This window comes from Salvelinus namaycush, chromosome 17, assembly GCF_016432855.1.
Source record: "Salvelinus namaycush isolate Seneca chromosome 17, SaNama_1.0, whole genome shotgun sequence".
In the NCBI taxonomy this organism is placed as follows: domain Eukaryota; kingdom Metazoa; phylum Chordata; class Actinopteri; order Salmoniformes; family Salmonidae; genus Salvelinus; species Salvelinus namaycush.
Genome location: NC_052323.1, coordinates 13191742 through 13219190, shown reverse-complemented (window position 1 = coordinate 13219190; position 27449 = coordinate 13191742). Strand labels below are relative to the sequence as shown.

General features: G+C 40.9%; 1 protein-coding gene across 2 annotated transcripts; it reads left to right on the top strand.

The window, feature by feature from the left end:
* Positions 1-1138: 1138 nt before the first annotated feature.
* LOC120062312 (alpha-1,3-mannosyl-glycoprotein 4-beta-N-acetylglucosaminyltransferase B-like) lies at positions 1139-27365 on the top strand. 2 transcript variants are annotated; one of them, XM_039012186.1, is made up of 15 exons: positions 1140-1520; positions 4685-4846; positions 5326-5457; positions 5797-5930; positions 6924-6970; positions 7096-7209; positions 7349-7424; positions 7569-7683; positions 8211-8341; positions 8506-8613; positions 8710-8903; positions 9876-9954; positions 10828-10903; positions 25814-25926; positions 26601-27365. In XM_039012186.1, exons 1-15 carry the CDS (start codon positions 1436-1438, stop codon positions 26616-26618), a joined length of 1584 nt encoding a protein of 527 aa, XP_038868114.1. In that variant the 5' UTR covers positions 1140-1435; the 3' UTR covers positions 26619-27365. The 2 variants fall into 2 exon arrangements, with proteins under 2 accessions (XP_038868113.1, XP_038868114.1); XM_039012185.1 differs by having other exon boundaries at positions 1139-1520; positions 25814-27365.
* Positions 27366-27449: the final 84 nt, after the last annotated feature.

Here is a 27449-nt window from a genome sequence, read left to right as displayed (position 1 = left end):
AATTATCAAGAGAACATCCATGGTCATCCCTACTGCCTCTGATCTGGCAGACTCACTAAACACAAATGCTTTGTTTGTAAATTATGTCTGACTGTTGAAGTGTGTCCCAGGCTGTGCCTTTTTCCACATTTTGTTACGTTACAGCCTTATTCTAAAATGGATTAAATAAAGAAAAATTGTAGCAATCTACACCCAACCATCCCACAATGACAAAGTAAAAACAGGTTTTTAGAAATGCTTGCACATTTATTAAAATAAAAAAAACGAAATACCTTATTTACATAAATATTCAGACCCTTTGCTATGAGACTCGAAATTGATCTCAGGTGCATCCTGTTTCCGTTGATCATCCTTGAGATGTTTCTACAACTTGATTAGAGTCCACCTGTGGTAAATTCAATTGATTGGACATGATTTGGAAAGGCACACACATGTCTATGTAAGGTCCCACAGTTGACCGTGCATGTCAGAGCAAAAACCAAGCCATGAGGTTGAAGGAATTGTGCGTGACAGGATTGTGTCGGTGCACAGATCTGGGGAACGGTACCAAAAAATATCTGCAGCATTGAAGATCCCCAAGAACACAGTGGCCTCCATCATTCTTAAATGGAAGAAGTTTGGAACCACCCTGACTCTTCCTAGAGCTGGTCACCCGGCCAAACTGAGCAATCGGGGGAGAAGGGCCTTGATCAGGGCATGTCATCTTGTTTTTCTTGGGCACTGGGAGGATGGTGGTCTCCTTGAAGCATGTGGGGACTACAGCCTGGGACATGGACAGGTTGAAGATGTCCAAGAAGATGCTCGTTAGCTAGTTAGAGCTGGCTGTGACAATGTATTTGAGAGACAACAAGTGCTCATTGTGCAAATGTATTTCTGTTTTCAATAAACATTTGGAGACAAAATATAGTTTACATATTGTCAACAGCCTAAGCCAACCCTGTCTGTTTTGCTACATAGTTGCGCACGCGTCAGTTTTGTTGCTAAACAACCAATCCCTCTATTGACATTTCAAAGTGTTGGTTATTCTCGGTAGGACTTTCTAGAAAAACGAAACACTCTGGAATAAAGAATCCCACAGTTCCAAATATGCCCAGCAGATGGGGTTGAGAACACAACTGAAAGAGGTGCAGCTCAAGTGTCATCACTTTTCCAGGAAAATGTCACACGTCCTGAGTTAGTAGGCTAGCCAGGGGTTGTCGTTGTATGTTAAATTATATGTAGAGATAAGGGAGTGACTTTCAGGCTTTCATCAGTGCACACTGTCTAGGCACGGACTTTCTGACGACTAACCTGGGGCTGAATAGTTTGCAGTGTCATGACAGGAGCAAACGCGAGAATAACCTGAGTGGATTATCATTTGAACGCAACGGCAGCGCTGTTTTCGTCATAGACCAAAATCAGACGGAATATTTCTATTGACAGTTTGAGAGATGAGATGAGGCTCACCCATGTCAAATTTGGATGTCTTCTGGCTTCTGTTTTTCTCTCTCTAACCTGGTTCACCGCTTATAATGGAAATGGTAAAATATCGCACGTGTAACACTAGTTATTAGGCTACAAACTTTCAATTAGGCTACAAACTTTCAAAAGGTGAAACGCTTGTGCAGAACTGCTGTATCAGTTTTCGAATGGTAATATTTAAAGATAAATATACTGAACAAAAATATAAACTAAACATGCAACAGTTTCAACGATTTTACTGAGTTACAGTTCATATAAGGAAATCAGTTAATTTAAATAAATTCATTAGGCTCTAATCTATGGATTTAACATGACTGGGCAGGGGCGCAGCCATGGATGGGCCTGGGAGTGCATAGGCCCACCCACTGAGGAGCCAGGCCCAGCCAATCAGAATATGTTTTCCCCCCCAAAAGGGGCTTAATTACAGACAGAAATACTCCTGCTTCATCAGCTGTCAGGGTGGCTGGGCTCAGACGATCCCACAGGTGAAGAAGAGAAATTAACATTAAATTCTCTGGCAACATCTCAGTTGGACATTCCTGCAGTCAGCATGCCAATTGCATGCTCCCTCAAAATTTGTCACATAGGTGGCATTGTGTTGTGCGACAACACTGCATATTTTAGAGTGGTCTTTATTTGTCCCCAGCACAAGGTGCACCTGTGTAATGATCATGCTGTTTAATCATCTTCTTGATATGCCACACCTGTCAGGTGGATGGATTATCTTGGCAAAGGAGAAATGCTCACTAACAGGAATGTAAACAAATTTGTGCACAAAATTTGAGACAAATAAGCTTTTTGTGCATATGGAACATTTCTGGGATCTTTTATTTCAGCTCATGAAACATGGGACCAATACTTTACATGTTGCGTTTATATTTTTGTTCAGTATATTTTATATATTGATTGATATGTTGAATTGTATACCTACAGTTGAAGTCAGAAGTTTACATACACCTTTGCCAAATACATTTAAACTCAGTTTTTCCAATTCCTGACATTTAATCCTAGTAAAAATTCCCTGTCTTAGGTCAGTTTGGATCACCACTTTAAGAATGTGAAATGTCAGAATAATAGTAGAGAGAATGATTTATTTCATCACATTCCCAGTGGGTCAGAAGTTTACATACACTCAAATAGTATTTGGTAGCATTGCCTTTAAATTGTTTAACTTGGGTCAATAATGTTTGTACAGATGAATGTGAGCCACCGTACTTCTACACCTGCATTGCTTGCTGTTTGGGGTTTTAGGCTGGGTTTCTGTACAGCACTTTGATATATCAGCTGATGTAAGAAGGGCTATATAAATAAATTTTATTTTATTTTATTTTGGCCCATTCCTACTGACAGAGCTAGTGTAACTGAGTCAGGTTTGTAGGCCTCCTTGCTCGCACACGCTTTTTCAGTTCTGCCCACAAATGTTCTATAGAATTGAGGTCAGGGTTTTGTGATGGCCTCTCCAATACCTTGACTTTGTTGTCCTTAAGCCATTTTGCCACAACTTTGGAAGTATGCTTGGGGTCATTGTCCATTTGGAAGACCCATTTGCGACCAAGTTTTAACTTCCTGACTGATGTCTTGAGATGTTGCTTCAATATTTCCACATCATTTTGTTTCCTCATGATGCCATCTATTTTTGGAAATGCACCAGTCCCTCCTGCAGCAAAGCACCCCCACAACATGATGCTGCCACCCCCGTGCTTCACGGTTGAGATGGTGTCCTTCGGCTTGCAAGCCTCCCCCTTTTTCCTCCAAACATAACGATGGTCATTATGTGCAAACAGTTCTATTTTTGTTTCATCAGACCAGAGGACATTTCTCCAAAAAGTACGATCTTTGTCCCCACCTTCACAAGGTCCTTTGCTGTTGTTCTGGGATTGATTTGCACTTTTCGCACCAAAGTACGTTCATCTCTAGGAGACAGAACGCATCTCCTTCCTAAGCGGTATGACGGCTGCATGGTCCCATGGTGTTTATACTTGTGTACTATTGTTTGTACAGATGAATGTGATACCTTCAGGCGTTTGGAAATTGCTCCCAAGAATGAACCAGACTTGTGGAGGTTTACAATCTTTTTTCAGAGGTCTTTGCTGATTTCTTTTGATTTTCCCATGATGTCAATCAAAGAGGCACTGAGTTTGAAGGTAGGCCTTGAAATACATCCACAGGTACATCTCCAATTGACTCAAATAATGTAAATTAGCCTACCAGAAGCTTCTAATGCCATGACATAATTTTCTGGAGTTTTCCAAGCTGTTTAAAGGCACAGTCAACTTAGTGTATGTAAACTTCTGACCCACTGGAATTGTGATACAGTGAATTATAAGTGAAATAATCTGTCTGTAAACAATTGTTGGAAAAATGACTTGTGTCATGCACAAAGTAGATGTCCTAACCGACTTGCCAAAACTATAGTTTGTTAACAAGACATTTGTGGCGAGGTTGAAAAACGAGTTTTAATGACTCCAACCTAAATGTACGTAAACTTCCGACTTCAACTGTATATACCTTCCAATGGTTCCAATCTGGAGGTAGGCCTATTTCCATGATTCTGCAACACCAGATCACTCAACCTGTTACAATCAGAAATGTACACCAGGTGCAACAAACGTCAATTTGATTCTAGCTCCTCTCTCTCTTCTCGCTCTCGCTCTCTCTCCCCTCTCTCTCTCTCACACACACATGCACACACAGAGTAAAAGTAATGGTGACTTTATACCATGGTACCAGTTTTACATGATGCAATACTTCAATGACTTAAAGAAAGACTACTAAAGTGTGAATTCCTTGTTTTCTGGGAAATGTACACACCATTTCCCTTGCCCCTTTCCTGCTTTAGGCGTTTAACCCGGCAACTAAAACACCAGGAGTGTCCTTTGAGGAACTATGTAGTATGAATGGGGTTGTCATGGAAATCCCGGCAGTGGAATGGGGCTATGGGAGTATTATCTTAATTAATTTTGGGGGGAGGAGTAAGCGTGTGTGTGTTTGTGTGTGTGGTTATTCTACTGTACATGCAGTTTGCTGAGCTATACCTTTTGTTATCCTGCACCCAACTACTCAATACTTCAGAAAATTTGATGTCACTGAAATTTTTTCAAATCCATGCATTAAACATAGACTTGTAACTGTTATCCTCTCTCTAAATGTTTCTATCTCTCCTCCCGACTCTTTCTGTCATGCAACTGTATGTGTGGGTGCGTGTTTTTGTGCGTGTGGGTAGACAAGGGTGAACCCCCCTACGACCCTAAGATGATCCAGCTGTATGAACGTCTGCTGGCTGCAGAGTCTAGGGGGGAGCTGGTGTACAGGGAGCTCAGCAGTCTGCTGACCAGCCTGAGGAACCTCACCATACCGAGCAACAACTCCTCCACTAATATCACAGGTGAGGTGACAGAGCCAAGTTATCATCAGTATACATTTAGATCATAGGTGACAGGACAGCCATGTTGTCATCTGTGTAAAGGCTCGTTGTACTTTGTGGATCCAGTTTGAGGACGATCCTTTACTTTCAATTCATGTTCAGTGCTGGTCACAGACGGGCAGAAATAAAACTACCCCTCTTGAATCCACATGTTTTTGGTCAATGGCAGTTTTCCCTATCTCTTTCTTTCTCTCCTTTCTTTCTTTCTTTCTTTCTTTCTTACTTTCTTTCTTTCTCTTTCCTTATTTGCATCTCTCTCTCCTCCCAAGTTTGTTTACTTTTGTGAAGCCGAGATAAGCCTTTTAAACATTGCCAACAACGCTAATAGACCTCTCTCCGCACTCTGTTAAAGTACTGCTGTAATAAAAAAGGATTAAGTGTTTTTTATGTCTGACCGTTCGTTGTGTGTTTGGTTTGGTTTCTGGTGGTGTGGAGTGTAGAAGGACTGATAAAGAGAAGACTCGGTCTGCTTTCCCCCAGACTGCCCAATGCTTACCTCTACCTGCCCCACCTACGGGACCACGCAGACAGCCTGAATCCTAACGTCGTCCTGGGACAGGGCCGGGCTGGAGGTGAAAGACACATCCTTCAGTCTTAATCACTGTGTGTGCGTGTGCGTGTGTGTGTGTAGAAATGTATTACATGTAAAAATGTGTCTGCGTAAATATGTCCTCTTTGACAAACAGTAGGGGTTGTGTTAAAGTGAGAGGCTACACAACCTGGTGTGGATTTCACCCTGTAACCTCTATCCACCCACCTCACCCTCCCTGCTCTGTGTGGACTTTATTCCTTCTTCACCAGAACGTCACCTGTGTTATCAATAGCTCTGGAAATTTGAAATCTGCAGCAGATAAGGCTATTTACTGTGTTCTTTCCTTCCTTCCCTCCCTGTGTGTGTGCGCGTGCGTCAGTGTCCCTGGTATTGGGGATCCCTACGGTGAAGCGTCAGAAGCAGAGCTACTTGGTTAGCACCCTGAACTCCCTGCTCTACGACCTTTCACCTTCTGAACGAGAAGACACCGTCATCATCGTCTTTGTTGCCGAGGTAAATTGCTCATGTACCCTGATAGAGGCATATGGACACACGTGACAGTCTTTGCCAATCAAACCTCACTTAACGTCAATAACAATTGGGGCCCATCAGGTCATGTAGAAGTGTCTTTCTAGATGTTAAGCATAAGAGGAAGTGACTTTGTAGATGGGGTAATGTGTGCTCCCGAGTGGCGCAGCGGTCTAAGGCACTGCATCTCAGTGCTAGAGGTGTCACTACAGACCCTGGTTCGATTCCAGGCTGTATCACAACCGGCTGTGATTGGGAGTCCCATACGGTGGCGCGCAATTGGCCCAGCATCATCCGGGTTAGGTTTCGGCCGATGTAGGCCGCCATTGTAAATAAGAATTTGTTCTTAACTGACTTGCCTAGTTAAATAAAGGTTGAATAAAAATTAAATAAATGTGGCTTGAGGTTGGGGCCCCAGACTTTGGCCAGGTCTCTCCTTAGGGTCAAATCGACCTATTATTATTCAAGCAGAAAATGGAGGGATTAGAAAAACAAAGTGATTAGATTCCATCAAAAGACCTGCTAAACATATTGAATGTGTGACCGAGCCTTTCAGAACATGAGGTGTGTATGCTTTAACACTAGACTTGAACTACAGAAACTGACGGGCACGTAACGGGAATTTCCTGTTCTTGATTTCAAGACCTAAGGCCGTTTCAGCTCCTAATGTTCAACTGTGACCACTCGCGTCACAACTAGCCTGCAACTGCTTTGCATATTTGCATTCCAACTCAAATGTTTGCCCAATTGATGGTAACTTTGCGTAGTGGTTGTGTAGTGTTTGTGTGTCTAAGGATATGAGCACACACAGGAGTCAAGACACAAGACACCTTCAGTATATTGTAGCTCTCATGTTTCATCTATACTGATTCTATTGCACACGAACACACCACTCTTAGTAATATGACCTCATGTTTAAACTTTCACTGGATTACCCCTTCTCATTAATTTCCCCTTCTCTCTGTCTCTTTATTTCAGATGGATGCAGAATACGTCAACACCGTAGCAGAACTCATTAAGCATAAGTGAGATGTTTTGGTTGTTTGGGATTTTAGTTGGACTATTTTGGCTGTTTTTGTTGTTGTTGTTAGTCTGTTTCTTCAATGTGTTTTGTAGTTTACCTGTGTTTGCCTGTTGTGTGTGGCTGTAGTTTTCCTAAGGATGTGCACTCAGGCCTGTTGGAGGTAGTGTCCCCTTCTCAGTACTTCTACCCCAACTTCCGCAGACTCAGGGAAACCTTTGGAGACTCCATCGATAGAGTCAAGTGAGAAACGGACGCATGCACAACCAAACACAACACAACCCAACACATACAGATGTGTGGTCTTAAAATCATGAAAACAAAAAGGTTTAACACATCATGTATACCTGAAGTAAGTGGTTTGTATTGTGGTTGTTTTCAGATGGCGCACCAAGCAGAACTTGGACTACAGCTTTCTGATGCTCTACGCACATGAGAAGGGAACCTATTATGTACAGGTGGGGGTCAGAGTTCTCTGATTGGTCAGTCAGTCTGTCTGTGTAACTGTATGTGAGTTGTTCCATTTAAATATGAATTTAGAAAGTGAATTGAAATCATATTTTTATGAACACATCCTCATTGAAAAAATATGTTGTCGTCAGTTGGAAGATGACATTGTGGCTAAGCCTGGTTACTCTCAGGCCATGAAAACATACGTCAGATCACTGGCCTCGGATGACTGGATGTTCCTGGAGTTCTCTCAGCTCGGCTTCATCGGTGAGTCTATGCTCATGAGTGTGTGTGTGTGTGTGTGTGTGTGTGTGTGTGTGTGTGTGTGTGTGTGCGTGTGTGTGTGTGTGTGTGTGTGTGTGTGTGTGTGTGTGTGTGTGTGTGTGTGTGTGTGTGTGTGTGTCTGGAAAAGGAGGTCGTCGTTGATCGTTTTTAGATAAACACTTGTTTCTACTGTAAGACAACTGTGGAAACGAAAGCAGGTGAACATATGCAATTGATTTATTACCTTTAGTTCATGAGGTTATTGACTGAGAAAACACACTCAAAGAAGTGGATACGTACCAGTGGAGGCTTCTGGGGGGAGGACGGCTCATAATAATGGCTGGAATGGAGTGAATGGAAACCATATGTTTGATACCATTCCATTTACTCCATTCCAGCCATTATTATGAGCCATCCTCCCCTCATCAGCCTCCACTGGTATGTACAATATACTCATGACTCTTCTTCCTTGTCGTAAAGTCATTTTATTTTAATTTGTGGGTTTGTGTGTGTGTTTGTGTCTGCATCAGGCAAGATGTTCCGAGCCCGTGATCTACCAATGATAGCAGAGTTCTTTCTGATGTTCCACAAAGACAAACCCATTGATTGGCTGTTGGACCACATTCTGTGGGTGAAGGCTTGCAACCCAGAAAAAGATGCGGTGAGTTGTGCTCAGCAAAATAAAGTTTTCTGTTCAAGAGAATGAAATGCAAACGATAATCTAATGTAGAGTCCACGCGTCTCACACACCTGAGTTTGTGAGTGAACAATTCCTTTATTGGATGGAGAGTTGATGGGCTTTTCATCTTGTTTTGTCCTGTCCAGAAAGACTGCAACCTGCAGAAGGGCCTGCTCAAGCTGAGATATAAACCCTCTCTGTTTCAACATGTAGGCCTTCACTCCTCTCTGCCTGGGAAAGTACAGAAACTGAAAGTAAGATTATCTCTCTCTGGTGTGTTTGTGCAAGATAAACTCAGTTAGTGGCAGTTATAATTAAAATGTCTCTCTCCCTCCATTGTGTTTGAGCAGGATAAGGACTTTGGGAAGGTGCCACTGTTTGCTGCCCACAGTAACCCTCCTGCAGAGCTGAGCAGTAGTCTGAAGCACTACCAGCAGCACACCCTGGAGAGGGCCTATGAGGGCCAGGACTTCTTCTGGGGCCTGACCCCTACCGCTGAAGACTTCATCCTGCTCAGCTTCCCGCAGCCACGCACTGTCACCGGGTCAGTGGACACACACATACCCCCACAGTAGCCTACACCAGGCACGTGAACGTGAACACCAGGCACGTGAACGTGAACACCAGGCACGTGAACGTGAACACCAGGCACGTGAACGTGAACACCAGGCACGTGAACGTGAACACCAGGCACGTGAACGTGAACACCAGGCACGTGAACAGATATCGGTAGCCCTTTGTCCTCTTGTGAAAAAAGAACCCTTAAAGATTGGTGCTATTTCCTTTCATTAACAACTTTTTATTTTCAGACTTGTTTCTCTATTGTAGCTTTAAATGTAACGAACTGCGTTGGAAATGAATACGATAAATGACTTTGGAGTTGCTAGCATGTGTCTTCTCACAGTCAGGGACAGGACAGGGGCACGTGTAGTTCGACTGTTTGTCTGCAGCTGAACAAATTCAAATCAAGTAAAGACTAGTGAGCTAGCTGTTTCACCTCACCTCACACACACACACACACACACACACACTTTTATTTGAACTTCAACCACAGGTCACATTTAAAAAATGGCCTTCCCGACGCTGACTCCAGTTCCCTCTGTGTGCTTGCTTGTATAAAGGTCGTGGAACAGGACTTTGTCTTCCACTTGTCACACTCCTTCTCACAATGGACTCCAATAGGTCATGTTTGCCATGCCCTGATGCAAGCATTTTGATACACCCGCAACATCTGCTAAATATGTGTATGCGATCAATAAAATGTTATTTGATTCAATACCACACTGTGATTAGACACACAGGGAATGTCTCAAAGCAACTAGAACGGAGTTAAAGGCAATTACGAGTTATGAGCAAATACATTGTAGGTATTGAGTTAGTTGACACTTGTTGATCGTGGTCATTAATGGCATGAGAGGGATATATGACAGAGGTATATTCTATTTTGACCAGTCAGCCCAACTGTTGCAATTCTACAGTAGGTAATGACTCCTATGATCCAATCTTGTCTCTCCAGGTACCTGTTTCGCAGCGGAAACATTGAGATCAATGGAGACAAGTTTTATAACACCACCGTGGAGGTGCTCCCTAGTGACGTGAGTGCCATGGAGGTCATACTAACTGCAGAGTGAGTGAGTGAGTGAGTGAGTGAGTGAGTGAGTGAGTGAGTGAGTGAGTGAGTGAGTGAGTGAGTGAGTGAGTGAGTGAGTGAGTGAGTGAGTGAGTGAGTGAGTGAGTGAGTGAGTGAGTGAGTGAGTGAGTGAGTGAGTGATCTCTGGTGACTGCAGTGTCATGGAGCTGGTCTAAGAGACTAATGTGACTCTCAGGTGTCAGGTCCTGGGGACTAAGTAACAAGATGACAGGAAACACCAACCACCATATGCTATCTGCTAACACGCTGATGGCCTGTGTGTGTGTGTGTGTGTGTGTGTGTGTGTGTGTGTGTGTGTGTGTGTGTGTGTGTGTGTGTGTGTGTGTGTGTGTGTGTGGGTGTGTGTGTGTGTGTGTGTTTGAGATAAATCAACACAAAATATGAAACTTTCACTCCTGTCCATACACTACAGTCTTATACAAAGTCAAAAATGAAAGAATCACACAGTGTTCATAATGTCATCAATATAATCATCAGTGTGTCTTGGTACCTTCAGTAGCTGAACTTTATGTATCTTAAACATTCCCATTCTAGTTCTAGTGTTATAGCGGAAGTGTTCCATAGACTTCTGATCATATCGTGGTTGTGAGTACAGTCATTTGAATGACTGTACTCCATAGAACTTCAGTTATCTTATGGTTGTGTTTCGTAGAACTATTCAAATATAGCTCTATTTGTATATTTCTGTGGAGCAGAACCATCGTCATAGTGCAATGAATATTGACATAGGCGTTATACAGCTCTGCTGAATGCGATCTGAGATAGTGAAGACATAGGTCCATTGTAACACAGTTTAACATGTGTTTTTCCTCTCCAGAGCTCGGTGAGAGACAGACTGGTGGGTGGCCAGTCACCTCAATACGAAGGATCTTACGGAGGCTTCATAGTGATTGGTAAATGCGTTTTAATATTCTTATTCCTGGTCAGGTGATGTGGTCGGGAAAAACTGATCTCCTTTGATTGCTAGTGGTTTCTCTGTCATCTCTGGCCTTATAGACACAAAAACTTGTCAGGGTAAGACGGGCAGACACACCTCCATCAAGGTGTTGTTCTGTGTCTGGATTATTCGGAATCATAGAAATACAATAACTAGAATAGCTATCGGACTCTACCCTGGTAGTGTCTGTGTGGTGGGGGTTGGTTGTCTGTATAACTGTACCGTTGACCCTCTTAATGCCTTCTGAGATTGAGATAGTGCAAATAGAGAGATAAGGAAAGACTAAGCTTTGCTGAATCATAAATCAGCGGAATGGAAACACTAGGCTTTAGAAATCCAGCTAATTGTAACTGTAAATCGCTATATTGGCATTATTGCATCATCGATAGTTGAGTTTAGGAATTCCTGAATTTACTGAGACCATGACCTTCGCGTGCATTAATGAGCATAATTTGCTGCTGTCAAAAACATGATACATATTTTGAAAGCTGAGAAACAGCTCTTTCAAATGATATGATATACAATAGCACCACATCAATCAAGAAACATCTGTCATTTACACAACTTCCTAATGAAGAACGAGAAAGATTGAGAGCATATTGAGCCTTATTTTGTAAGGGTTGAAAATCTGAAATCAGAATAGTAATACCTTTTACTGTGAATGAGATACAGCTGTTTTAGTGAACACTGGTATTTTTCTAGAATCCTATGGATCTTTCGTGATCAGACACTTATCTGGATAGCATATTAAACACATATATTCACCGAAACATATTACAAATGGCATTTATTCTTACATATGACAAGGAAAGACATACACAAGTAATATAATATCAATAAAACAATAACTTTATTAAAATAATACGGTTAGGGGAATACATTGTCTCATTCATCGCTATCACAACCAAAAGATTATACAACAATCTCAGGGATATTGTTTTCCAAATTCAACTGGAATAAAAAAAAAAAAAGATAATATTAAAGCATATTATAGAGTAGTCTTCCAGTAGATTGAAGTTCACCTAGTCCATAACTGAGATAATACGATTTATGGAGAGAGCGAGAGAGACGAGGGAGAGGTAAGGGATAAGTAGAAGAGAGGATGGCAGGTGAGGAGAAAGAATGAGAGAGGTACATAGCGCTAATAGTACATAACAATAATACATTAAAAAAAGGTAACCATTTCATATTTGATAGTCCATAACTGAAATAATATGCTAATGTACGCCTGTAAGTAGCAAAGTCACAAACATTTCCAAACGCCTGAAGGTACCTAGTTCATCTGAACAAACAATAGTACGCAAGTATAAAAACCATGGGACCACGCAGCCGTCATACCGATCAGGAAGGAGACGCGTTCTGTCTCCTAGAGATGAATGTACTTTGGTGCGAAAAGTGCAAATCAATCCGAGAACAACAGCAAAGGACCTTGTGAAGATGCTGGAGGAAACAGGTACAAACGTATCTATATCCGCAGTCAAACGAGTCTTATATCGACATAACCTGAAAGGCCGCTCAGCAAGGAGGAAGCCACTGCTCCAAAACCTCCATAAAAAAGCCAGACTACGGTTTGCAACTGCACATGGGGACAAAGATCGTACTTTTTGTAGAAATGTCCTCTGGTCTGATGAAACAAAAATAGAATTGTTTGGCCGTAATGACCATTGTTATGTTTGGAGGAAAAAGGGGGATGCTTGCAAGCCAAAGAACACCATCCCAACCGTGAAGCACGGGGGTGGCAGCATCATGTTGTGGGGGTGCTTTGCTGCAGGAGGGACTGGTGCACTTCACAAAATAGATGGCATCATGAGGAAGGAAAATTATGTGGATATATTGAAGCAACATCAAGACATCAGTCAGGAAGTTAAAACTTGGTCGCAAATGGGTCTTCCAAATGGACAATGACCCCAAGCATACTTCCAAAGTTGTGGCAAAATGGCTTAAGAACAACAAAGTCAAGGTATTGGAGTGGCCATCACAAAGCCCTGACCTCAATCCTATAGAAAATTTGTGGGCAGAACTGAAAAAATGCGTGTGCGAGCAAGGAGGCCTACAAACCTGACTCAGTTACACCAGCTCTGTCAGGAACAATGGGCCAAAATTCACCCAACTTATTGTGGGAAGCTTGTGGAAGGCTACCTGAAACGTTTGACCCAAGTGAAACAATTTAAAGGCAATGCTACCAAATACTAATTGAGTGTATGTAAACTTCTGACCCACTGGGAATTTGATGAAAGAAATAAAAGCTGAAATAAATCGTTCTTTCTACTATTATTCTGACATTTCACATTCTTAAAATAAAGTGGTGATCCAAACTGACCTAAAACAGGGAATTTTTTCTAGGATTAAATGTCAGGTAACTTGAAAAACTGAGTTTAAATGTACACTGCTCAAAAAAATAAAGGGAACACTTAAACAACACAATGTAACTCCAAGTCAATCACACTTCTGTGAAATCAAACTGTCCACTTAGGAAGCAACACTGATTGACAATAAATGTCACATGCTGTTGTGCAAATGGAATAGACAACAGGTGGAAATTATAGGCAATTAGCAAGACACCCCCAATAAAGGAGTGGTTCTGCAGGTGGTGACCACAGACCACTTCTCAGTTCATATGCTTCCTGGCTGATGTTTTGGTCACTTTTGAATGCTGGCGGTGCTTTCACTCTAGTGGTAGCATGAGACGGAGTCTACAACCCACACAAGTGGCTCAGGTAGTGCAGCTCATCCAGGATGGCACATCAATGCGAACTGTGGCAAGAAGGTTTGCTGTGTCTGTCAGCGTAGTGTCCAGAGCATGGAGGCGCCACCAGGAGACAGGCCAGTACATCAGGAGACGTGGAGGAGGCCGTAGGAGGGCAACAACCCAGCAGCAGGACCGCTACCTCCGCCTTTGTGCAAGGAGGAGCACTGCCAGAGCCCTGCAAAATGACCTCCAGCAGGCCACAAATGTGCATGTGTCTGCTCAAACGGTCATAAACAGACTCCATGAGGGTGGTATGAGGGCCCGACGTCCACAGGTGGGGGTTGTGCTTACAGCCCAACACCGTGCAGGACGTTTGGCATTTGCCAGAGAACACCAATATTAGCAAATTTGCCACTGGCGCCCTGTGCTCTTCACAGATGAAAACAGGTTTACACGCACATGTGACAGACGTGACAGAGTCTGGAGACGCCGTGGAGAACGTTCTGCTGCCTGCAACATCCTCCAGCATGACCGGTTTGGCGGTGGGTCAGTCATGGTGTGGGGTGGCATTTCTTTGGGGGGCCGCACAGCCCTCCATGTGCTCGCCAGAGGTAGCCTGACTGCCATTAGGTACCGAGATGAGATCCTCAGACCCCTTGTGAGACCATATGCTGGTGCGGTTGGCCCTGGGTTCCTCCTAATGCAAGACAATGCTAGACCTCATGTGGCTGGAGTGTGTCAGCAGTTCCTGCAAGAGGAAGGCATTGATGCTATGGACTGGCCCGCCCGTTCCCCAGACCTGAATCCAATTGAGCACATCTGGGACATCATGTCTCGCTCCATCCACCAACGCCACCTTGCACCACAGACTGTCCAGGAGTTGGCGGATGCTTTAGTCCAGGTCTGGGAGGAGATCCCTCAGGAGACCATCCGCCACCTCATCAGGAGCATGCCCAGGCGTTGTAGGGAGGTCATACAGGCACGTGGAGGCCACACACACTACTGAGCCTCATTTTGACTTGTTCTAAGGACATTACATCAAAGTTGGATCAGCCTGTAGTGTGGTTTTCCACTTTAATTTTGAGTGTGACTCCAAATCCAGACCTCCATGGGTTGATAAATTTGATTTCCATTGATAATTTTTGTGTGATTTTGTTGTCAGCACATTCAACTATGTAAAGAAAAAAGTATTTAATAAGAATATTTCATTCATTCAGATCTAGGATGTGTTATTTTAGTGTTCCCTTTATTTTTTTGAGCAGTGTATTTGGCTGAGGTGTATGTAAACTTCTGACTTCAACTGTAGCTATAATCATTTAGGGTTAGGCTTCAGGCTTAGGCTACATGACTTACTGTATTCAACAGCCAGCAAGCTTAGCTACTATTTTTAGGAATCATATGACATATCACAGATAAACCGACACCTAATGAGATATCTAGTTATGTAACTATCTAGCTAGCTAGCTACATTTTACTGGTAAAATAGCAATCCTGCAGCAGACCTCTCTGGCTGGCTAGCTATATATCAAATCACTAGCCAGTTCGTTTAACTCTGAATAATGCCTAATGACAAATGTAATTCAAATTGTCCATATGAGCATTTTATGTACAGCTATCAAATAAAACATTAGAGCATAATAGGGAGAGCATAATATACAAGGAAATTCTCAAAGCTGCTAATGAGAACCTTGACGACCTTGTACCTAGCCGGTGGGGATTCCGGTGGGGTGCCCCCACCCAGGCAGTGGCAGTGCTGGCAACACTAGCTGCAGTAACCCATGGGGAGGGGGTCACACTCGGACATTCAGAGAGGGGGTATATTATTGTGGCCCTGGCGGCACAAAATCAAAGTCGGACTGCATGGAGATGCGTGGGGACATGGTCATGACGGGTGGCCGTATTGTGGGTGTTTCAGGAATAAGGTGTACATTTGACCTCCATTATCTAGGATATGACAATGGTAAATAAATCTCTCAATTTTTGCTAATTTTTTGTGCGGTCTTGCAGGCCTTCTCATGCAGCTGCAGCTGCAAGTGCATTTGTAAATCATGACCCATCTTGAGTTGGGCTCTGGGATGGTGCAATTGTTGAGAAAGTGAGCTTATGGTTGTGTGGGGGTAAGGGCTGAGTGTGTGTGGGTGTATGTGTGTATCCCACAACTGTTGCGAAGGAAGAAGTAAAAGATGTTAGGGACAATAGAGGATGATCCACAGATATATATATAATACAAATCGAGGTGAGGGCAATGGAAATGCATATGGTAATTGATCTTCTTCAATTCGGTAAATGGCACTGTATGCTCTTTTCAAAGAATGGATCCCAGTCAGTTCAGGGCTATGGGATACAGGGGGTCGAGGGTGGTCTACCGGGCATTGGGATGACAAGCCATCTCGAGATGAGGCCTTTTAGCGGGTGGAATAGTAGGGACCAATTGGAGGTTTACTTAGTAGAAATGCAAATATCATGGTACAACTATATAGACACTCAATCATTGTGTTACTTTTTAATAGTACGTTTACAAAAATATATTCTGATTAAAAGAATGAAAGGTGTGTCTCATTATGGTAAGTGGTGAAATAAGTATAGCCAGTTACAATTGTAATGGCTTAGCAGATAATAAGAAAAGACGATCAGTATTTACCTGGCTAAAAGAGAAGGATTATAATATCTATTGTTTACAGGAAACCCATTCAACAGTTTTAGATGAAGTTTTGTGGAAAAAGAACTGGGGGGGCAAAATATATTTCTCCCATGGGCAAAGAAATTCAAAAGGGGTGATGGTTTTAATTAACAATAATTTTGATCCAAATGTGCAAATTGTCCAAACAGATCCTCAAGGTAGATGGATTATTTTAAATATGTTATTGGACAATAAACAAATATGGCTTGTTAACCTATACGGTCCGAATAATGATGATCCAAGCTTCTTTGAAAATATATATAAGAATTTATCAACTCTACAAGCAACACTAGACTCTATTATTATAGTGGGAGATTTTAATACGGTCTTAAATACCTCTATAGACCGGAAAGGAAATCACACTACAAACTATCACCCTCAGGCACTTAAGGAAATCATGAATGTCATGGATATATTGGAATTAGTGGATATATGGAGACTTAAATACCCTGATTTAGTGAGATATACATGGCGGAGGCTGAATCAAGCTAGTCGTCTTGACTACTTTCTTATACCATTCTCTCTGGCACCAAAAGTTAAAAAAGTGTTGATAGGGGACAGAATGCGGTCGGATCATCACATAATTGGCATATATATTTCTCTTACAGAATTTCCACGTGGGCGAGGATATTGGAAATTTAATCAAAGTCTACTAGATGATAAATTGTTTAGAACTAGGACAGAAGATTTTATAACTGACTTTTTCAGACATAACATAGGTACAGCAGATCCCCTTATTGTATGGGACACTTTTAAGTGTGCCTTTAGAGGCCATGCAATTCAGTACTCATCTATAAAACAAAGGGAATTTAGATCAAAAGAGTCCATATTAACAAAGGAAATTGAAGGACTAACAGTACAGTTAGATAGCAATAAAAACGGTACCATAGAGGCACAGAATAAGTTAGAGGAAAAACAAAAAGAAATGGAGGAACTTATTCAAGAAAGATCCAGTGTAATATATTATAAAAATAAAGCGAACTGGATGGAATATGGGGAAAAATGCACCAAATTCTTTTTCAATCTTCAATATAGAAATGCTACCAAAAAAAATGTATTAAAACTTGTTACAAATGATGGAGTCACGCATGATTCACCAAATGATATTTTGAAAGAGGAAGTAAAGTACTTTAAGAATATGTTTTCGTTTCAGGCTCCTCCATCTCCACTAACTGAAACTAATTGTATGGATTTTTTTCCTATTAATAATGTAAAATTAACATCTGTACAGAAAGACTCATGTGAAGGCCAAATTACAGAGGAGGAACTGCTTGATGCAATTGGGGCCTTTAAGGATGGGAAAACTCCAGGGCTGGATGGCATACCAGTGGAAGTATACAAAACTTTTTTTGATATACTCAAAGGACCATTATTAGCTTGTTTTAACCACTCCTATATAAATGGTAGATTATCAGACACGCAACAAGAAGGTCTGATATCGTTATTACTGAAACAGGACCCAAGTGGTATATATAAAGATCCAGTCCAATTAAAAAATTGGAGACCTCTTACACTTCAGTGTTGTGATGCAAAAATCCTAGCAAAATGCTTGGCGCATAGAATAAAAAAAGTTTTGTCAGATATTATTCATCCTAATCAGACAGGTTTTTTACATGGACGATACATTGGAGATAATATAAGGCAAGTACTGGAAACAATAGAACACTATGAAATATCGGGGACACCAGGTCTGGTTTTCATAGCTGATTTTGAAAAGGCTTTTGATAAAGTACGACTGGAGTTTATATATAAATGCCTAGAATATTTCAATTTTGGGGAATCTCTTATAAAATGGGTTAAAATTATGTATAGTAACCCTAGGTGTAAAATAGTAAATAATGGCTACATCTCAGAAAGTTTTAAACTATCTAGAGGAGTAAAACAAGGTTGTCCACTATCGGCATATCTATTTATTATTGCCATCGAAATGTTAGCTGTTAAAATTAGATCAAACATTAATATTAATGGATTAGAAATCCGTGGCTTAAAAACTAAGGTGTCATTGTACGCTGATGATTCATGTTTTCTTTTAAAACCACAACTAGAGTCTCTCCACGGCCTCATAGAGGATCTAGATACCTTTGCTATCCTCTCTGGATTAAAACCAAATTATGATAAATGTACCATATTACGTATTGGATCACTAAAAAATACACATTTTATATTGCCATGTAGTTTACCAATTAAATGGTCTGACGGAGATGTGGACATACTCGGTATAAAAATCCCAAAAGAAAGAAATGATCTCACTCCAATAAATTTTTATAGAAAGTTAGCAAAAATAGATAAGATCTTGCTACCATGGAAAGGAAAATACTTGTCTATTTGTGGAAAAATCACCCTGATTAACTCTTTAGTCATATCACAGTTTACCTATTTGCTTATGGTTTTGCCTACACCTAGTGACCTGCTTTTTAAATTATATGAACAAAAAATATTCCATTTTATTTGGAACGGCAAGCCAGATAAAATTAAAAGGGCCTATTTATATAACGAATATGAATTCGGAGGGCAGAAATTATTAAATATTAAAGCATTAGACCTCTCACTAAAGGCATCAGTCATACAAAAGTTATACTTAAATCCAAACTGGTTCTCTAGTAAATTGGTACGAATGTCTCATCCTATGTTCAAGAAGGGCCTTTTTCCCTTTATTCAGATTACACCTGCTCACTTTCGGTTGTTTGAAAAGGAAATAATCTCCAAAATATCCTTATTTTTTAAACAAGCCTTAGAAAGTTGGTTGCAATTTCAGTTTAATCCACCTGAAAGGACGGAACAAATAGTACAACAAATATTGTGGTTAAATTCAAATATAGTAATTGATAAAAAAACTGTATTTATCGAAGAAATGTTTAAAAAAGGTATAATTTTTGTGAATGATATCATAAATAGGACTGGTGGAGTTATGTCACACATGCAGCTAACACAGACATATGGAAATGTCTGCTCTACCCAAAATTACAACCAATTAATTGCAGCATTACCACAAAAATGGAAGAGGCAAGTAGAAGGGGAAAAAAGTAAGGAACTTGTATGTCGGCCCTGTATTAAAGAACATAAATGGTTAAAGAAAAGTGTGATAAATAAAAACATATACCAATTTCATTTAAGGACCAAAAAACTGACAGCTGTGCCATATAAATTGCAAAATAGTTGGGAAGAGATTTTCGATGTACCCATTCCATGGCACATGGTTTATGAATTGATACGCAAAACAACGCCGGATTCAAAACTTCGAATTTTTCAATTTAAATTACTGTACAAAATTCTTGCAACTAATAGAATGTTATATATATGGGGTATACAATCTTCCCAGCTCTGCAGATTCTGTTGTGAGGAGGCAGAGTCATTAGATCATTTATTTTGGTATTGTCCATATGTAGCTCGTTTTTGGTCACAGGTCCAGGAATGGCTGAAGAATTGCAACATTTGCCTAGAACTAACGCTACAGATAGCAATACTGGGGGATTTGAAAAGCCATAGTCAATCAATCAATAATATAATAATTATTTTAGCAAAAATGTTTATTTTTAATTTACAATCTGTAGAAGCTATGAGAATAGGAAGGTTCAAATCTTTTGTGAAGCATCACAGCACAGTTGAAAAATATATGGCAAATAAAAATCCGAAATGGATGATGTTGGAAGATAGATGGGAAGGGTTGAGTGGAACTGAAGGGTGGGACTAATAACAAGATAAACAATGTAGGGCATACGGGATCTGTGAAATGTGTATAGGTGCGGAGCTTTTGTGAAATAGCACAGTTACAAGTGGAAATAAAATTGGATGGACAACAGAAATAGAGGAAGGACTAAGAACAAACAAGAGAGAACTATTATAAAGTAGTCTGTGTCTGTAAAATAGGTATAAGATGTATAAATTGAAGGTAAAAGCAGAAGTGTTTATTAGTTTACTCCAATTGGGGGAGCGGTGGTAGGGTTGCGGGGAATAATAATAAAGGTATATTCTTTAAAAAAGTATGTATGTCTATATAGGTATGTGTATGTATATATGTATATATGTATGCATGCGTGTATGGATATATATATTTACCCAAAAAAATATGGGGGATTGGAAATGATGCAGACAATTACATTGGAAGCAACATTCTTTCCGCAATATTAAGCTGATCCACCCCAAAAAAAAAAAAAAATAAATAAAAAAAAAAAAAAAAAAAAATAATAAAAAAAAATAAAAAACATTAAAAAGACAAAACAAGGGAAGTGATAAATGATGTAGGCTAGGCAGCTAGCTGACTTTCTACTCGGCTTGTCATCAAAAGTTAATTTCACAGAGACTCATCTTATCAATCGGAATAAATACTCTAAAATGTAAATATTATAATTACCAACATCAAAACAAATTGTATACAGTTTCTTACCTTAGCTGTCAAAGTTGTGAGGAACCTTTCAGGTCCAGTGGAGGCAAGGAAACTCCTGTTGGCAGCATTCACTTTCAGTCCCCAAGGCAAAACTCACAATTTGCTCAACCCTGCCAATAACGCATTGGCATCAGTCATTACTATGGCAATTCAAGATGGTGCTACTCATACCTCTAATAAACTATATTCAAGATCAAAATCCTAAAAATAGAGATGTTTAAATGCACATGTTTAGTATTAGTGGATTGAATACATCTCTCTAATTTAACTATTTGATTAAAAATTGTAGGACCGCTGTAGGTATGTATATATGTATATATGTATATATATATAAACACTACCGTTCAAAAGTTTGGGATCATTTAGAAATGTCCTTGTTTTTGAAAGAAAAGCAATTTTTTTGTCCATTTAAAATAACATCAAATTGATCAGAAACCAGTTTTGTTAACATTGTTAATATTGTAAATTATTGTAGCTGGAAACGGCAGATTTTTATATGTTCAGTGTTTTACTCTATGAACCCCACAAGCTTCACGGGCCTCGTCTGAAGTCAGTATCGCCAATGTGTCAACTTCTGTCTGTAGCGTCCTAACAGTTTGGCCTACAAACTAATATGACCGCAAACCACCAGTCTCAACGTCAACAGCGAAGAGGCGACTCCGGGATGCTGGCCTTCTAGGCAGAGTTACAAAGATAAAAACATATCTCAGACTGGCCAATAAAAAGAAAAGATTAAGATGGGCAAAAGAACAGACACTGGCCAGAGATATGGCTTTTTCTTTGCTGCCAGTTGAGGACTTATAAGGCGCCTGTTTCTCAAACTAAACACTCTAATGTACTTGTCCTCTTGCTCAGTTGTGCACTCCCAGTTGGGCCTCCCACTCCACTTTCTATTCTGGTTAGGGCCAGTTTGCGCTGTTCTGTGAAGGGAGTAGTACACAGCGTTGTACGAGATCTTCAGTTTCTTGGCAATTTCTCGCATGGAATAGCCTTAATTTCTCAGAACAAGAATAGACTGACGAGTTTCAGAAGAAAGTACTTTGTTTCTGGCCATTTTGAGCCTGTAATGGAACCCAGACATGCTGATGCTCCAGATACTCAACTAATCTAAAGAAGACCAGTTTTATTGCTTCTTTTATCAGAACAAAAGTTTTCAGCTGTGCTAACATAATTGCAAAAGGGTTTTCTAATGATCAATTAGCCTTTTAAAATGATAAACTTGGATTAGCTAACACAATGTGCCATTGGAACACAGGAGGGATGGTTCAGCCGTTTCCAACTACAATACTCATTTACAACATTAACAATGTCGACACTGTATTTTTGATCAATTTGATGTTATTTTAATGGACAAAAAATGTGCTTTTCTTTCAAAAACAAGGACATTTCTAAGTGACCCCAAACTTTAATGGTAGTGTGTAATATATATATATATATATATATATATATATATATATATATATATATATATATATATAAAACAACTATTTGATGAAACATTGAATTTAGCCTTACTGCTAAAGTATTATCCCATAGAAACACATTGATTAACATATTCATAAAAAAGTTTAAAAAGTAAATAAAAAGGAATTATGTTTTGAAGTGTCTGTCCTATATCTAAGAGATCTGAGAAAGCCCAGGAAATGATCCCCCCCCAAATTGACTTATATTTAACCCCTTTTTTGGGGCACTAGAGTACTTCCATATGTACTATCATTCACTTTTTTAAAACTGCTACCGGGTTACCTTCCGTCTTGTGAGGCTTGTGGGCGTCGTAGAGCAAAACAACTGACATGTACACGTTTGTGAGAGTCTCAGATTCCGATGGCGAGGTCATATTAGTTTGTAGGCCAAACTGTTAGGACGCTACAGACAGAAGTTGACACATTGGCGGTACCGACTTCAGACGAGGCCCGTGAAGCTTTTGGGGTTCATAGAGTAAAACACTGACCATATACAGTGCATTGGGTAAGTATTCAGACCCCTTGACTTGTTACGTCACAGCCTTATTCTAAAATGTATTAAATAGTTTTTTCCCCCCTCATCAAGCTACACACAATACCCTATAATGACAAAGCAAAAACAGGTTTTTAGAAATGGTTGCACATTTAATTAAAAATAAAAATCTGAAATATTACATTTACATAAGTATTCAGACCCTTTACTCAGTACTTTGTTGAAGCACCTTTGGCAGCGATTACAGTCTTGAGTCTTCTTCGGTATGACGCTACAAGCTTGGCACACCTGTATTTGGAGAGTTTCTCACATTCTTCTCTGCAGATCCTCTCAAGGTCTGTCAGGTTGAATGGGGAGCGTTGCTGCACAGCTATTTTCAGGTCTCTCCAGAGATGTTCGATCGGTTTCGAGTCCGGGCTCTGGCTGGCCCACGCAAGGACATTCAGAGACTTGTCCCGAAGCCACTCCTGCATTGTCTTGGCTGTGTGCTTAAGGTCGATGTCCTGTTAGACGGTGAACCTTCACCCAAGTATGAGGTCCTGAGCGCTCTGGAGCAGGTTTTCATCAAGGATCTCTCTGTACCTTCCTCCGTTCATTTTTGCCTAGATCCTGACTAGTCTCCCAATCCCTGCCACTGAAAAACATTCCCACAGCATGATGCTGCCACCACCATACTTCACGGTAGGGATGGTGCCAGGTTTCCTCCATACGTGTCACTTGGCATTCAGGCCAAAGAGTTCTATCTTGGTTTCATCAAACAAGAGAATCTTGTTTCTCAGTCCTTTAGATGCCTTTTGGCAAACTCCAAGCGGGCTGTCATGTGGCTTTTACTGAGGAGTGGCTTCCGTCTGGCCACTCTACCATAAAGGCCTGATTGGTGGAGTGCTGCAGAGATGGTGGTTCTCCCATCTCCACAGAGGAACTCTAGAGCTCTGTCAGAGTGACCATCGGGTTCTTGGTCACCTCCCTGACCAAGGCCCTTCTCCCCGATTGCTCAGTTTGGCTGGAGTGTCAGCTCTAGGAAGAGTCTTGGTGGTTCCAAACTTCTTCCATTTAAGAATGATGGAGGCCACTGTGTTCTTGAAGATCTTCAATGCTGCAGACATTTTTTGGTACCGTTCCCCAGATCTGTGCCCTGACACAATCCTGTCACGCACAATTCCTTCAACCTCATGGCTTGGTTTTTGCTCTGACATGCACTGTCAACTGTGGGACCTTACATAGACATGTGTGTGCCTTTCCAAATCAGGTCCAAACAATTGAATTTACCACAGGTGGACTCCAATCAAGTTGTAGAAACATCTCAAGGATGATCAATGGAAACAGGATGCACCTGAGCTCAGTTTTGAGTCTCATAGCAAAGGGTCTGAATACTTATGTATTTTTAATACATTTGCAAACATTTCTAAAAACCTGTTTTTGCTTTGTCATGATGGGGTATTGTGTGTAGATTGACAAGGATTTTATTTTTATTTATTTAATCAATTTTAGAATAAGGCTGTAATGTAACAAAATGTGGAAAAAGTCAAGGGGTCTGCAAACATTCCAAAGGCACTGTATGGGGTCACATTAGCTTGTGAGAAGACCGATTGTCAGTTTAAACATATGGATTATGACAGGGATTTTTATTATTATACTAGTTACATTTACACGGGGGTGTGGACATCGACTCTATATTAATTAGCTGTTACACACCTGATATAAGACCCAATTGTTGAAGAGCCAGAAGAAGGGACAGCTAAGGGAGACGGATATAGAGTTACAAGGAGACCGAGAGCGAGAAGTAGTCTTGGAAATACTAGACCTAGAGCGGCAACAGCAGTAGGACTAGGATTAATGACGGATTCTCTTGGTGACTTCAAAAAGGGAGAAAAAAGAAGAATTAACATCCTCTTCAGAAAGACAACTCTCCCAACATATCACTACTTAGACATACCAAAACAACGCGATTCGAAACCAAAGTTTGCAGGCGAAAACCTTTGCAGTGGTTTTAGTGAAGTTGATGCAAACTTGCCACTTGCGAAATGCACTCATTCAAAATAACCTTCACTTGCTTGGTACTATTTTGTGTCCAGGGGATGTTTAAACATGCTACTGTGTCCTGATGTCCCAACTCCGCCTTTTCCTGTGAAAACTGAAGTTGTATAGTACTGATATGGTACAAGGGCCCTATTCAATCCGCATTGAGCTTTTAAAGCGGGATTGAAATGTGAAGTCAATGTTCCCCTTAATGGCAGAAATCCATCTAGCATGTTGGGGGGCGATGAAACAACGGAGTCCCATTCGTTTTCAATGAAGGGAAGCGAAGTGGGCGGGGACCGTTGGATGACGCAAACATGGGCGAGGGAGCGTGAACAAGGCGGGACCAAAGTTGGGGAAAGTGGAACTTTTGTTGCGTACTCCGCGATGTTGCGTTGTTGTTAACCAATCAAAGCTCACTATATAGTTTCCAGCCCCTACTGGATTGGCTGTTGATACCAAGCACTACCTAACCTGCTTGCTAACACCGACATGAGGGCGAAGCTAGCTGTATAGTGGATGACTGCTGTAAGTGAGAAGGGTCGTCAATAGTTGCCACAAAGTCATAAACCCCACATATTTCTTCAATTTATCTTCTTAAAATGTGATTTAAACTTAACCACACTGCTAACCCTAACCTTAAATTAAGACCAAAAGTACATTTTTGTTTATATTACTTTTTATGATATAGACAATTTTGTGGCTGTGGTAATTAGTGGAAACCAGAGAGAGAAGAGAGAGAGAAGAGAGAGAGAGGAGAGAGAGAGAGAGAGAGAGGAGAGAGAGAGAGGGGAGAGAGAGGAGAGAGAGAGAGAGAGAGAGAGAGAGAGAGACACACACAGAGACTACAGTACCAACACAGCAGAGAAGAACAAAGGCACGGACACACCTTAGAAGCCTTCCATTGATGTCAGAGTCCAATCCATTCATACATAACTAACAGACTTCCTCATAGACAATAGTCTCATATGAAACTCCAATTGTTAAAATGTTATATCACACTGTGGGATGTTTTGTACATGACTGGTTATAGAGTCGATTACTGTTATAATAGACTGTATATTCTGCCAGGGGTTTTCAGAATAATGCTACGTTCAGGTTACTAATATGTTATTGAATGTTTGTCTTATGTTTGTAGGTTCCTTTGTGGATGGGATGGCGGAGGGACAGATAGACGCACAGATGCAGCCCATCTCTGCTTTACGTCTACTGGTACACAGCAACTCTGACGTGTGGGTTCTGCTCAGTGAGGTGAGCTGTGTGCGCGAATGAGGAAGTGACAGGAATTTAGTGTTTCATTAGTCAGTCAATGGTTCTCTAGATTTAAAGGTGTGTCCAAACAGCTTGTAGGTGCTGTGTCCTGAAAGAGGAAGTGGATTTGTTTCACGAGAATGACAAGGGCTCTCTTCAGTCCGTATCGCAGAAGTTCAGCATTAACGGTGTGATTGAAATTTAAAGGCAACATTCCCGCGTTAGGGAAGACTGCATTCATGGTAAACGGTGCATATGTCAGCTCAATAGGAAATTACCTTTCAATTTCTATTGAACAGAGCCCTAAGTCACATTCCTACATAGTTCCATTTCTTAACTTAGAGGGAACTCTGTGAACTTATTTACAATAACCATCAGTGTGTCTTGGTACCTTCAGTAGCTCTGGTGTCAATCACAATCAAACGATATGAGAACAATCCCTAACATTCAGTTACAAGTGTGGTGACCATCAACCCGTGCACAAACGAGTGTCACAAATAGAGCACTGGAAATCATGTGTTACAGAAAGAGAAAACAGCAATATGCTAAGCATTGTGTTAATTACTCTTAATTATTCTTGACTGATTATGTGGGGCGTTAGAGAGAGTGTGTTTCTGTGTAGGATTACAGCGGCTAAGGTTTGGTTAATGCTCATGCTTGTCCCTGTCTGTCAGATATTTATTAAACTTTGATGAAGGGAAGAAACAGGAGAAACCTGAGGGATCTGCCTCCCTGCCTGTTACACTCCACACCTGGACCAACAGCGACCTCTATTGGACATGGATAGTCAATGCAGTTTCTCTAACCGTCTCACCTGCTACTAGAATGGAAGTACACACACACACTGTGGATGTTCTCTTCGCCCTTCGGATACTTTTTCAACCTATGACTATAATGTGAATCTGGAAGAGACAGTTTCAGTTTGTGTGTTCCTAAATGAGTTTGTCAATCAATTTGAGCATTTCCACGTTTGTGGAAGACTTTATACTGGACACCAGCTTTCAGCTGTGGCTTTAGTCTCCGTTCTCTAGAGGGAAAACATGATTTAACGTGTACAGGGCTATGTTAGAGTATAACAATGACAATTCAGCGAGAGATGATTTGATTGATACACTCCGCCAGTAATGAATGCAATGTGTTTGTTTGTGTGTGTGTGTGTGTGCGTGCGTGCGTGCGTGTGCGGTGTGTGAGAAAAAGATATGGACTGATGCAATGATTGTATGGCTGTATTATTGAGTGTTAGTTACATTGTTTGCGCAAGTGTGTGTGAGTTCATGTCTCTGGCCAAAATGCTGTCGATCAAGTTCATTCCACAAGTTAGTATTTTGCCATAGGTGCATTTCCCTGGTACTGAACTGCAAGTCTGCTAGTTTCAATGGGGATCAATCACTCCACATGTAGGTACTATGTGCTGTATATAAAGAAAGAACATGAAGGCATTCTTGATTGTGGATAGCAATGTAACTGCTTGACAAATTCTCTTGATTTTTTCCCAACCTTTAACGTATAAGTAGCAGTGGACT

What these genes read in the sequence shown, in the direction of transcription:
- LOC120062312 (XM_039012185.1), top strand. Translation starts at nt 1,436, where the DNA reads ATGAGGCTCACCCATGTCAAATTTGGATGTCTTCTGGCTTCTGTTTTT. An exon ending in GACTCCATCGATAGAGTCAA is followed by an intron (nt 7,210 to 7,348) that starts GTGAGAAACGGA and finishes GGTTGTTTTCAG; the next exon opens with ATGGCGCACCAAGCAGAACT. An exon ending in TGGAGGTGCTCCCTAGTGAC is followed by an intron (nt 9,955 to 10,827) that starts GTGAGTGCCATG and finishes TTTCCTCTCCAG; the next exon opens with AGCTCGGTGAGAGACAGACT.